Source organism: Cantharellus anzutake (genome assembly GCF_015039405.1).
Source record: "Cantharellus anzutake strain C23 chromosome Unknown EI90scaffold_4, whole genome shotgun sequence".
Taxonomy (NCBI): domain Eukaryota; kingdom Fungi; phylum Basidiomycota; class Agaricomycetes; order Cantharellales; family Hydnaceae; genus Cantharellus; species Cantharellus anzutake.
In genome coordinates this window covers 753,637-767,045 of record NW_024066954.1, presented here as the reverse complement: position 1 = coordinate 767,045, position 13,409 = coordinate 753,637, and the positions used below count along the sequence as shown (strand labels likewise).

The following is a 13,409-nucleotide window of genomic DNA, read 5'->3' as shown; positions in this document are numbered from 1 at the left end:
AAAAGAAAAGAATGCAATGGCATGTTCCGGATGCCCGCAGTCCGGAATCACGTGGCCCAATCGGTCGGTGCCATCGATAGAGAAGTGAAATTCTCTTTCACACCATGCAAGTGACTGAAGAGACAAATTGAGTCATGTTCATCTCTGTGGGCGAGATGACCTGCAGTCGTAGACACAAATCCACCTGTAACACTAGCTTGAGTGGCTACTTCTTGGCCTGTTGGTGACCACCCCCACAAACACTGAGAAGTCTATAGGTCTTTATGATGTCATGTTGACGCGGTTTGAGATGGCATCCAACTAGCTAGCCATCGCATTGAAGTCCAGATCTAATTCCAATATTTGCTCTTAGCAGAGCTTGCGATTTTCGGTTTGGAACATTCCATTTCCCCTTGCTAGTACACATGACACCACCTCGAAAAGAGAGGGCTAACGTCTAGAGAGATCAAAACACACCACAAACCCCCATAAAAAACCCTATCCCCACCCTCACCCACTCACCCGATCTCCTATCAATGGACGATCACAAAAAGCCCGACCCCGGTGGGACAGACGGCACCAAAAAGACTACTAGCTCAAACAACACATGACATGCCATCAACCAACGAGTGTTATACGATACACGATCAGGCACTCCTCACCAACACCATCAGTTTAACTCACATGGCAACAGCGCAAACTCGATTAGGGGCCAGTCCGAACCGGATCAACAAGATCCCTGGGACACTGCAGCGAAAAAGACCTGCATGACCAAAACCAGATTCGACAATAGGTACACCAGCCCCCTCCCCAGCCCAACCACCTCGAGCAGCCATCTGGTGGTCAAAAGTATCCAGACTGGCAGACCAACAACCCCGGACTCGGACTCACCAGCAGACCGATGGGAAGTCGACACACCCCCACCGGCCGAACATCATCACCTCGCACCCACACCCCAGACGCAACTTGGGATAGAGGACGATGACATGAGGTACGCCAATGAAAGCCCCGAAGCAGAGAAAGGAGACCAGACACATAGGACTGTCTATGACACGTTCAAGGCAATGCACGACCTAACTGACAGATTTAATGGCATTAGACTCACAGGCTTGTGGGAGAACTTCCAGGACGAGTACACACTATGGTATAGTAACCTACCAAGGCCGGCAACCCTGGATACCTTCCCCACCCCTTCACGTGACAGCGAACTGGAAGAACGACTGAAAACAGTTGAATCTAACATAAGCCACCTGACTGAAGCTAATGCATATTTGACAGATAGGTTACTAACTACAGAGATACCCACCACGGCTGCCCTCCCCCATAATCGCAACACATGCGACCTGAACACGATGGCAGCACCAATGGCAAACCCGCCCCTGACCAAAACCAACCAGGTCAAGACATCCTGGGTGAGTGTAGCAGCAAGCCCACCCCCGGCTGTGCCAACACACACAGCACGACCCGTTCCCCAGACGACAACCATGGACACGCAGGCACCCACCACAAACCCTCAAGTCCTTATCATATGCGTCAATCCACCAATTCCACCAGACCAACGACCAAACGGCCTAGCGACCTGCAAGAAAATCAACGACATGCTTGACGCGAAGAACCTTCCACACTACCTGAGAGTCATGGCAGTTGGATACTCCCTAGCAGGCAACATCAAAATTACGATGGCCCCCACTTGCTGTGCCGCAGACTTGGAAAAATATGGCAAAGAAATCGCAGCGACCATCACCGACAACAAAGTGCTGTCTGCCCTACCGGATATGGAGCACTTCCGGGTCAAGATAAACAAGATCCCCATGCATTGTGACAACATCCCGACTCCAATCAGCATGATCCACGAAGAGATGATGACCTACATCCCCCAATACAGGGAGCTAAAACAATGGGGCCTGCTCAAATGGCTTGGGTCGGATGAAATCATATATGCTAAGAATTTCGCTTCAATTGTACTAGACCTAGCTAACAAGAAAGACAGAGACGCTGTCCTAGCGCTCCAAGCTGTCTTTTTATTTAACTACAGATGCACTATCACCCCGTATGAGGAACACATCCAAGTCCACGCTTGCAGTAAATGCGGCATGTTCTCACATCGCACGCAAAACTGCAGACAATCACAATGTTTCAAATGCGGCTCGAAAGACCACACCATGGAGGAATACCCACCTGATGCGCGACTACGATGCATCAACTGCAAAGAAGCGCATGCATGTGACCACAAGGAATGCAATGCCAGGAGAAACAGGATGGGCCTCAAACCCATCCTGAAGAACCTCATGCCCATGCCTATGCCTGCCACATCAACCCCGCAACCACTGCAACCCAGGCAGAAAAATAAGAGAAAAGGTAAGGAGAAGCACCCAAACCTGACCGAACGAGAGGGTGAAGCCTCAGTTAACATCAGCCTAACGGGCGATGATGTGAGCTGCATCCTAAGCCAGAACCAGTCACGGGAAGCCCAAAGGGCATCCACAGCGAGACTGGTGAACTCAAATCTAAAGCCCACCCGCTATGTCCGCCCCTCCACACCGTCAACATCAGAGGAGGAACAGATGGATATTGAAGAGACACCCTCCCCCCAATCCCACCTCAATGACCTATAAGCCCAAACTACCAACTGCCCTTACAGTTTGTAGCATAAACGTGAACCGTTCCAACGCGGCCATGCAAGCTGTAATGCAAACAATAGTAAAATGCAGGAACCCAAGAACGGACATCCTGCTGATACAGGAACCGTGGTGGGAAAAGATCAATGGGACGTACACATCAGTCACCCTAAAGGGATGGCAAACAGTACTGCCCAAAACTCCCAATCAACACTGGCGAATGGCCAAGGTGCCTGGCGTATATCTGCCAGAGCTCACAAATTGACCTTACACTCAGAAGTGACCTAGCGTCGGACCTTGACTACATGATATTAGAGGTCAAGAGACGCGGTACAAACCACCCCCCAACCAGACTAGCTAATATTTACAACCAGAAGTCACTAGCTGCCCCGCAAAGCCGGGAATTCACGATGAACAGGCTAGCCAACTCCAACCTGGATATCGACATCCCCACCATCCTGACGGGAGACTGGAATATGCGACACCCAGACTGGGATGACCAAATACCCTACCCATGCAACCGCACAACCGAAACACTAGAATGGCTTGAAGGGAACACATTTGCACTATGTAGTGAACCAAATGTCCCAACACGCACAGACAGCCAGGGTCACTCATCAGTCATTGACCTCACCTTTGCTAACGCAACAGCAATTGGGGCAGGTGTCCTAATGGGACACCATGTGGACACAGAAATCGGTTGTCTCTCAGACCACCATGCATTAGTTTTCCAAATAGGCCCACCCAGAGAAACGGTAGAGAACCCGTGTGAGGGGAGTCTCAACTGGAAGCACGCATCAGAGGAGAAGTTCTCTGAAGCTCTAGCAGCAACTGTTGAATCCAACAGAGATGCACATAATGTCCTAGTCTCCACACTACTCAATGGAAACCGCACCTCCACATCCAATGAGGAACTGGATGAAGCCATGGCAATCATCCATGGCTACTTAGAGAAAGCAGCTGGCATCGCAGTCCCAGTCAGACGCCCCAGCAAAGCAGCAAAACCGTGGTGGACGGAGGAGCTCACGACTGCATACCACGAGCTCTGCAAGGCAAAAGAAGCACTCAGAGCATGGAGCCAGGACTTCCACTGCCCTGCAACATACCTGGCGGACCGAGTCAAGTCACTCCAGAAAGAGGTACTTTCCCGCATAAGGAAGACCAAACAGGAGTACTTCCGCAAAATCACGGAAGACGCTGCAAGAGGGCTCACGGCTCTCTATGCCGACTAAGCTCATGGGGCCAAACTCTCCAAAACCTCTACTTTCTCTCTTGACTTCGTTATGCTCGATCCTAAAACTCCGTGGTGGGTTCTCCGGGATTTCCACAAGGTCCGGGCTCAGTGTCCACTACTCACTCATTGTGAGCTAGATCACTGCCCTTATTCCTACTGTTGGAATTCCACACACTCACACCCTCTCTAGCACGTCCTAGCACCTTAGAGAAAATGGGGGAGGGGAGAACTTCTTTTTAAAAATCCGGTATGTACAGGATTATAAGAAACAATTATTTTTAGAAATAATAGATGGCAAATATTGGTACCATATGGCACCTGGGTACCTTATTAGGCAAAGTAATAAAAAAGGGTAACAGTAACAATAAAAGAATATCAATCAATATCTGAAATGATGGCAAAATATGAAAATATCAGGAAATAAGCGATATCTCAACGGATTTACGGAATTAAGATCCGAAATTGGAAATGTGACTGAATAGAACTATTATGCAGCCAATGAGCATTTTTACCAATTTATTAGACGCTGTGGGAACGAGTGAGGCTGGAATTCTGGGTTGCCGCCTGAGATTCCCACGCCCGCACATGCCCGTGACCTGCTGTGCCTAACTTGCCCAACACGGAGCTCCGTCAATTCTCCACCGATTGGGACGTTCTTGGTATCGTCAGAATTGTACAAATTAGCACTATTTTTAGATACCGATTCCGTACCGAGTTGTCACATGAATAAAAGGGGTTTTCTAATCGTGGAAACGGGTATCCGAGCCGGCGCTGCGCGTGGGCGATTATCCTGCCTACAACGCTACCCCCCAGAACATATGGCAACTGAAGAAATGGACAAAGTGCCACAGAACATATGTATCCCCACCAATATCCCGTGGGGAGAACAGGGCCCCAGCCTTAAGCCATGAGGAGAAATGCCAGACGCTACAGGAAAGTCTCCTACCACCCCCACCGGACCTAAGAGATGCACCTCCAATAGATCTGGACCCAAGGAATGAAGACCTGGAGTACCTGTGTGTGACCAAAAGAGAGGTGCGGGACTCAATCTTCACCGCTGCTCAGCTAAATGCCCCAGGCATATCTGGCCTCACTGGCCATGCGTGGCACTGGGCATGGAAAACCTTGGACGAAGAGATATTCCACCTCCTCAGACTCTGCGCAGACTCAGGTTATCACCCGAAACTATGGAAGACATCCATAGCAGTAGCATTACAGAAACCCAACAGGGACTACTCACTCCCGCGTTCATACCGACTAATCCAACTACTGGAAGTCTCAGGCAAAGCGCTAGAGAGAATCCAAGCAAGGAGACTAGCGTACCTGGCAGCCAAACACAGCCTATTCCCATCAACCCATTATGGGGGTACCCCAGGCCGGTCCGCACAAGATGCCCTCATGACAATAGTCCATGACATCGAAGCCGCCTGGAACCACAAAAAAGTAGTCTCGACTCTCACCTTCGACATCACAGGTTTCTTCGACAACATCCCACGTGCCCATCTGATCGACACACTCAGAGCATACCACATACCACTACCAATGGTAAAATGGGTCCGTAGCTTCCTAAAAGACAGAAAAACAGCCATTAGCCTAGACGGGAAAAGGGACCAACTGTCAGGGACTCGTCCAGGGTCGAGGGGGTCCGGGTATAGCGTCCGGGACCGAGAGCCTGGCGGGGGGCGGATCGGGCGTGCGTACTGACAGGCCCGATGTGGGACAGTGGTCCCTGGCCACTTAGACTGAAGTGGAAAGTTGTTATTATTATTAAAGGAGAAATATTGTACTACTTACCTGAAGTGGAAAGTTGAGAAGAAGGCTACTTCTTCGGTTCCCACTTCAGGTTCGTTTATATACATGCGGCTTGGATCACATGACGGATGCCACGTCACCCTCGCACACAGCCGTAACCACCCGGGTGTCTCCGTGGGAGATCCCGAGGGTATCCGGTGCAGGCGCGCATGCTGGGCACAGCGGGAAGTCGCCCGAGGTGCCCGGGCTGGGTACATGGTGGGCGCGCTGCAGATGGGTCAGTTGTACATTGATACGGAGAAAGTCCTCCATGTAGAATAAAGAGAGAATAAAGGAGAAGTAAGATAAGGAGAAACTGAGGAGGGGAGGATGAGGGGGAAGAAGGGAAAGGGGGAGGAGGTAAGGAAGGGTGGACCGGCGGGGTACCGGGTCAGGTTGGGCCGGGTGGAGCCGGGTCAGGCGGGTGTGCCCTGACACCAACTGAGACCCACATCCACGGGTGTCCCACAAGGCTCATGTGTCTCCCCCATCCTAGCGGCATACTTCACATCTCCATGGACAAAGCTATTAGAGAAAGTGTCAGACAAACGGCCTTGGCAGACACGGAGCTAAATACCAAATTCAACAATGGTCTAACCACCCTCTTCCCTCTCACACTATACATAGATGATGGGTCCCTGTCGGCCGCAGCTCAAACCAGGGAGGAAGCAACAGAGGTTATCAGACTTGCCTTTCACGCAGCCCACAAGTGGCTCAGGGAAAGGGGCCTAAGAACCAACCCAGTCAAAAATGACCTAATGCATTTTACCCACACAGGCACGGGCAAGAATGCAGGGCCAGGCCCATCCATAACCATCCCATCCCACGAGGAGGACTCGGTCAAGACAATCACACCATCAAACCTAATGAAGTATCTCGGGTTATGGTTTGACCCCCACCTCAGATTCAACGAACATGTTAAGAGAGCCTCCTCAAAAGCCGCCGCAGCAGCACAATCACTTTGCATGTTAGGCAACTCAATGAGAGGCCTCCACCAATCCCACTTCTGCCGCCTATATATAGGAGCCATCCTCCCAATAGCGCTGTACGGATTGCCAATATACTGGAGGAGAAAAACCAAGTCAATAGTTAAGCACCTTTCTAGTCTCCAGAATAAGTGCCTACGCTTGATCACAGGCACGTTCCACACAACCAACATCATCGCCATGGAGATCAAGGCATCCATACCACCCATCGACATCCTCCTCAAATACAGGCTGAAGATGGAGGCCACCCGGTTATCCCGCCTCCCCACTGACCACCCTGTCACCAATCGCCTATACTCCTGGCAAAGACAAGGCACACCACCGACCACCTCCCCCCCCCACCCAATATACGACCTCCACAGAAAGTATCGAATAGACCCAAGAGAGAAATTCTCCACCTGCATCACCCATGTAGCGGACCACATCATAGCAGGCACAGAGAAGGTCGAGCCCCACCTAGAGGCACCATGGCATTTCTCCAAGCACGATCTAGAAGAAAGGATCCAGGTCTACGTCCCGGAGAACAGCCCAGGGTCATCCCCAAAAGAATCCTGGAAGGACGATCACTTGGAGTTCGTCACGGAACACGAAGATGACTTGGACTTCCTCTTTGTCTACTCCGATGGGTCCAAGACAGACGAGGACGGCCAGAGAATCACAGGCTACGGCATAGTAGGGTACTCGGCAGGCGATATCGTCTTTGAAGGGAACGGTGCGATGGGAGGCAATGTCGACACCTTCGACACCGAAATGATGGGCCTACGCACGGCAGCCGAACTAACCAAACGCTACCTAGAGAACAACCCAAACAGCCCTTCGAACATCGTCCTATACTCAGACAACGCCAGTGCAGTGAAATGCATCTTCCAGGGGAAACCCGGGAAGGCACAAGAACACTCGTGGGTCTTCAGGAACACGATAGGAGGGCTGCTTGAGGAAAAGGAGGACCTAAAAATTGCAATCAGCTGGTGTCCGGGCCACTGCAGTATTGCAGGAAATGACCGGGCCGACGAGCTAGCAAAGGAAGGTGCCCACCTTAGAACAGACAGGCCAGGTTACCACTCACTCGCATACGTAGAGAGCCTACACAGAGCAGAGATGGAAGAAGCTTGGAAGGCACGATGGTCAACCGCACCCAACCCCCCAGCTCCGGATTCCACCTGGCGAACCATATCGCCCCGACACTCAGACCCACCCTGAGGTTTAAGTCACTAGACCGGAAAACATTCAGCAGACTAATCCAGTTTCGCACCGGACACGCGCACATTGGGGAATACTACCAGCGCTTCGGCATTCATACAGAGAGCCAAGAATGCCAGTGCGGCACAGCGGTCCAGACACGAACCCACGTCCTACAAAACTGCCCGCAACTCAGGAAGTTTCGACACCTGCTGGGTAGCGGACGGCAGACCAGACCCATGGTGCTGATGGGGAGACCGAAAGGAATCCTCAGGCTGGCAAAATACCTAAAGAAGTCGCACGCCATCGATAAGAGACCCAGACTTATCATACCTCGGTTCCCATCGACCGAAACTTTCAAGAAAACCACCCATCGTGACAGCACTGAACCCGGGGAGTAACCCCATCCACAGACAAACCAAATCAACCCGAAACCAGACCCCAGAGGACACCGTCACCCCGACCCTACTAACCTGACGATGAAGAAATTTAACACTGCTAGCGCTATAGACTTATGTCATGAATTCAACTGAGGTAAACCAGGTGACTGGACAAATGACATAAAATGGACAAGCCTGGTATCGAACCCAGGACCTCTAGCGTGCATCCATACACTACTCGCCCGTTATGCCAGGGAGGTTACTCCATCCCTGATGGTTATTCCAACACTCGCCCTCAATTTGGGGTGTTTGTTGGAAGAACGACCTCGAAACCCATATTTACATATATTTGTATCGTATACCTTCCTAATTAAGAGTCCACTATATTCTCGTCCAGCCGCCCTCAACTTGTTTCTCTCTATAGGTTATGAGCCCAGGCGGCTCGCCTGGACAAGCTTAGGTATCAAGGAAGTCCGCCCGACTCTCGCGGCAGTTGGTCAAAGTGCAGTTGACCACCTTCATAAGTCCTCAGCAGAGGCAGGGGCAATCCCCCGTATCTTAAGTCCCATGCGGCATTTGTTAAGTCCTGTGAAAGTCCCCTCATGTACAGATGTAATGTAGTGGGATATGCCACTCTGTCACGTGCCAACACGACCGCGTGTCGGAAAACCCGGAATCTCATCTTAACGCGTTAAGAGGCTCCCAACGCGTCTCAACGCCTTATTAGTCCGTTCCAACGCTCAATGCAAAAATCAAATTGTAAATACTCAAACACACTATAACGTTATAGGATGCCTATATAGGCACAATGCTATATATGAACATGTTATATGGTTCATTATTACCATCGCACTCCGACTCAGGTAAATTATCGTGAAATATATATATTATATCGGTGGATGGCACCCCTTCAAGCGGAAATGTTGCTGAAGGAGAGAATCAATCACCTCACCCCCCACATCGCCCCTAACCCAGACGCCCGTGGATCCGAAGTCTGGAGATTGGGTGGTGTGGTTCAAAGTCGGACAAGATGGGTGTTGGAGAAGATGACAGTGAAGCGAGATCGAACAAAGATCTTGAAGGTCAGGTCCAGCAGGCAAAGTGTCTGCAAAAAAAAAACATGAATAAGGATGCCGGTGTGGGCAAAGCACATACTGTGGTGTGCCTCGGCACAGGCGCAAATTATTGTGCTGGCGAAAAAGAGGCATACACCACGGCCCTTTTAATCTTTCTATAGCATCACAAAGATGCTGTCGGTCCTCTTCCATCAAGCGCTGCCTCACTTGATCCTGGGTTTGACTAACACGACAGGCAGTTGTTCCGTCAATTCAATGGTATAAGCACCGGAATCAAGTGGATCCAAATCAGACAAGTCTCAGAGTCAACCAACCCGCTGCAATGGTATATTGGAATATTATAATATGGGAATACTCCGCCAACTTGAGATTTTGTGAAGCAATGAGCCAGAAACAATTTTATTTGGCGTGTCCTTCCACTTTTGTAATTCAGGACTTGTTTCCCTGAGCGGGCAAAGCCAATGTGGGAATGTCAGCATCTCCCGCGGGGCCGCTGATGCGTTGACTCTTGCGAACAGGTCCCTTAGTCTGGCTCTTCCGTGCTCCACGCTTCCTCCTCTGCTGGGCCTGTGGAACCAGCAAGACACCACTTGGCATGACACTTTCCTCAGCTGTCACTGTGTCCGCACCTGAAGTGGTTGCAGCAGGGCCTATAGGTAGTTCCGCAGCTGAGAATGTAGCTACATCCCCAGTGGCATGGCTGCCATTGGACAATTGCCCCCCAACCTGATGTTGCGCATGGGGAAGCATATCTGGATTCTGAGCCTTACGCGATGATTCAGCCTGTCTCATCGTAGCTGCTAATATAATAGACTGACCTCGGCATTTAATTCTGTTTCTTTTGTCATCACAACAGCCTTGAATTGCTCAAAAAATTCATGTTCTGCTGAAAAGTCGAATTCACTGTCTAAGTCCGCTTGCAATGCCAGCGCCTGTTCCGACTTCTCATTCCCACTCGATCTGGAAGCCTGCCCAAATAACCATTCATTCAGCTGAAATATCGTCTCATGAAATGGCCTTGGTTGCTCCTTTGGGTAGTTTTTTTCTGCATCAATGGCCGTGAAAATGCACTTCCTCCAGAAGTGAAATCGGTCTTCATCTTGATGCCGATCCTCAGGGGGAAGCAAAATCCTCCAGGCCTTTGACGGCGTCACCATTAGCAACAACAATAGGAAGATATGAGATAAAATCTCACCGAAACAGCTGCGAGGGCAACGAGTCCGGGCGTAACCTCCCGGATGTTGTAAAGTTTTGCAGTGCAGTTTGCTGCACTGACTTCCCAACAAGACTTGACCAAATTTTTTTCGTCATCCATCTCTGCAATTTTTCCAGCAAAGAGGATCACCGCAAGAGTCTGTAGTTAAGTAATTGTTGGCTCTCAGTTAGATAAGGTCACATCAATTGGCTCACCCGAAGAATGTAAAGAGACTGGAACATCCGGTGCTTTGGTTCGCCCTCTTCCATATGGAGAAGGAGGGGATCAATGGGATACCTTTTACGTCCATCATGCCTTCCACGCAACATAACTGCCCCTTCACAGGAGTGCAGTTCACAGTTGAAATTGGGGCGCCAGAATGGGAAAACCAAAGCGATTTTATCAGGACTATTCATCTGGAACCTGATAGCACGTCGCATTCCTCCAGCTGCCTCACGGATCTTGGTCAGGTCTATTAGTCCGATTCCTCTGTCTGAGGAAATATTACACACTGTTTGGTGGATCACGGGCTCGCTGATCCTGTTCTTGATTGTTCCCAATATTCTGGTCCATCCCAGAAACTCGCGTAAGTGCCCTTCTTGCATGAAAGCACTGTCCCACCGTTTTTCGGGGTCCCAGTGCGAGTCTTCACTCAGGGTTGTCAATAATATGCGTGCTGTTAAGAATGGGTTGACAGTAAGGGCATAGAGATGCATCAAGGCAGCGGCATCTAGTTCTGCTTTTGTTTTCGGACTTTTTGTCTGGCGCATTGGCGTTCTGCCCGTCTTCGGAATGCCTTTCATCCTTGCAGTGCTAACAACCTGAGCTTTTAATTGTCTGATCTGCACATCTTTTTCTGCAAGTTCCTTTATTTTTTCTGTCAACCAGGCTGGACGGTGAAAAATGCCAACTAACTTCTTGCATTGTGTGAATGTCCGAGGGCACCTGAAAAGAATCAAATGGTCTTCTTGATTCCAAGTTTGGGTATAGAGGGGGTTCCTCAAATGTGTTCATCGCTGCACAGCTGAAGTAATTGGGGACACAAGAATCCTTCCGATGCCGTGGGATTACTTAAGCAATTATCGAGGCCACAATAGCAATACATGACACAAATGGCATGAGCGCTCGGAAGCCATATATAGTGGAGGAATGTTACAGTCATGTCAAGGATGTATATGCTATGATAAATACATCTTCATGACAACATATCCTCGCAAAGCCGAGAATGCGTAATAGAGTAGTGGTTATGAATGTACTTACAGTGAGAATCGCGGTGTCCTTCAGTTCGAGTCCCGCATGTAACAATTATTAGTTCTGTACCTATTATGCAATGTGAGTTCCTCCAGAACTGCCGATAATGTCTGCTAGGTGTTGGATGCAATTGGACAAAGCCGGGCTTGCAGAAGGTTGTATCTTTTTGTTGACCCTACCTTGTTGCCGTTGCAACGCGTTGTAACGCTCAGAAACCGTTGTAACGCGTTGAAACGGGGGGGAGTGTTACAACGCCTCGAAGCGTTGGAACGATCGAGTTCAGCGTTGAGAGCGTTAGAACGGCACGTGCCGTTGAGAGGCGTTACAACGCCTCGTAACGGGTTACAACGCTTCCGCAGTGTTTTCCGACACGGGGTAACAAATATGATATCAACAACAACAATCCCCTTGCTAGTACCATGCTCTTGTGGGCAGCCTCTACCCTTTCGGTCCTGCTTTCACCTGGAAAGCTTGGCAGTGCTTCACCTTCAATGGAACTCATCTCTGATACTGCTGTAGCAGCGGCAGAAACGAGTCGCTTCTGCTTCCAAGCTTCCCCAATCGAACGCATTCTTAATTCCCAATAGAGAATTACGAGACCAATGCAGGTCGACGCCTATGATATGAATGGATTCATTACTTAGTCTGTTGCTCGGACGACTCGATTACGAAATTTAGGATAACCCTACGGGTACAAAACCTCAAGGGCGCACCCGTGCTCCTAGCCACTCGATCTTTGATCCTAATATCTTTGCGGTGCCAACACTAAGGCAGCCTGAAAAGAGTCATTGAATAATGCATTCTTCTGCTTATATTCAGATTGGCGGTCATCCATCTACACTACTCTGGTTTTCCCCAAACGTGGCCCACTCTAGGGATGTTAATCGTATGAATCTCTTGTCGGTTCAGCCGGTCATCAGCAGTGCGCACACATCCGCACCGCCAGAAGACAAAGGTGGGAGCGTACCAATCTTTTTTTATAGTTTGTCACTGGCTGGCTGAGCTTGTATTACTACCATCCTTTTCCTCGTGGCCGCATCTGGCTCTTCATGTCATGCCCCAGTATTTAATTTTTTTTGCACGTAATTGTGCAACGGTGATCTTGAAAGCAAACAAGGGCCGCATAGCTGTGCCATTCTAATCTGGAACAGCCAATCTCTGACATTAGTAAATCACCAGGCCAGGAACCTTCCCAAAACAATGTCATTTTATGAGCTCGACGGAGTCACCATGCGTCAATAAAAAACTTGTTGTGTTGGTGCGCGCACAACTCTCATCTATTGATTGGTACACATGGCTGAAGTGAAGCCCCTTTTCCTCCCACTGGCACTAGCTAGGCCATCCATCGACTTCTTCTTCCGTCTGATATATATTGGGGGGGGGGGGGGGGGGGGGGGGGGGGGGGGACTAGACCCATTTGTAGATCCCACTTAGCTTCGTGTCACCAAGAATCTAGTAATAGATTGGAAAGCGCTTGGCGAAAAGATCGTTGAATTGTTTTCCACGCATCCGAGGTCTGTCTGTTGCCCGCCTAGTTCAGCATCATTCGTCGCAAAGTTATCCCCGGTTTACTGCATCTACGAGATATACATATCCTTCTTTTCCATCACGAATTTCTTTTCGTGTTCATTGACCGTATGTTTCATGCGAACTACTAGTACAAGGTTTTGAAGCTACAAATTTGCTTCATGTTACATCATCTTCGTAGATAAAGGGGTAG

The 13,409-nt window shown here is 49.7% G+C and overlaps 2 protein-coding genes across 2 annotated transcripts; one reads left to right on the top strand and one right to left on the bottom strand.

Moving 5' to 3' along the window:
* Nucleotides 1–515: 515 nt before the first annotated feature.
* On the top strand, nucleotides 516–1,797 carry EI90DRAFT_3033669 (uncharacterized protein; the record flags this gene model as incomplete). Its single annotated transcript, XM_039058472.1, has 3 exons — nucleotides 516–543; nucleotides 610–652; nucleotides 674–1,797. Coding segments are annotated over 3 exons (1,195 nt in total), but the record flags the coding sequence as incomplete, so codon positions are not given.
* A 7,738-nt stretch (nucleotides 1,798–9,535) lies between these two features.
* On the bottom strand, nucleotides 9,536–10,981 carry EI90DRAFT_1726317 (uncharacterized protein). Its single transcript, XM_039052076.1, has 5 exons — nucleotides 10,951–10,981; nucleotides 10,654–10,899; nucleotides 10,439–10,597; nucleotides 10,062–10,382; nucleotides 9,536–10,008 (listed from the first exon to the last, which is right to left on the bottom strand). The coding sequence occupies exons 2-5, from the start codon at nucleotides 10,876–10,878 to the stop codon at nucleotides 9,673–9,675; spliced, it is 1,041 nt and encodes a 346-aa protein (XP_038922287.1). The 5' UTR covers nucleotides 10,879–10,899; nucleotides 10,951–10,981; the 3' UTR covers nucleotides 9,536–9,672.
* Between the last annotated feature and the right edge of the window lie 2,428 nt (nucleotides 10,982–13,409).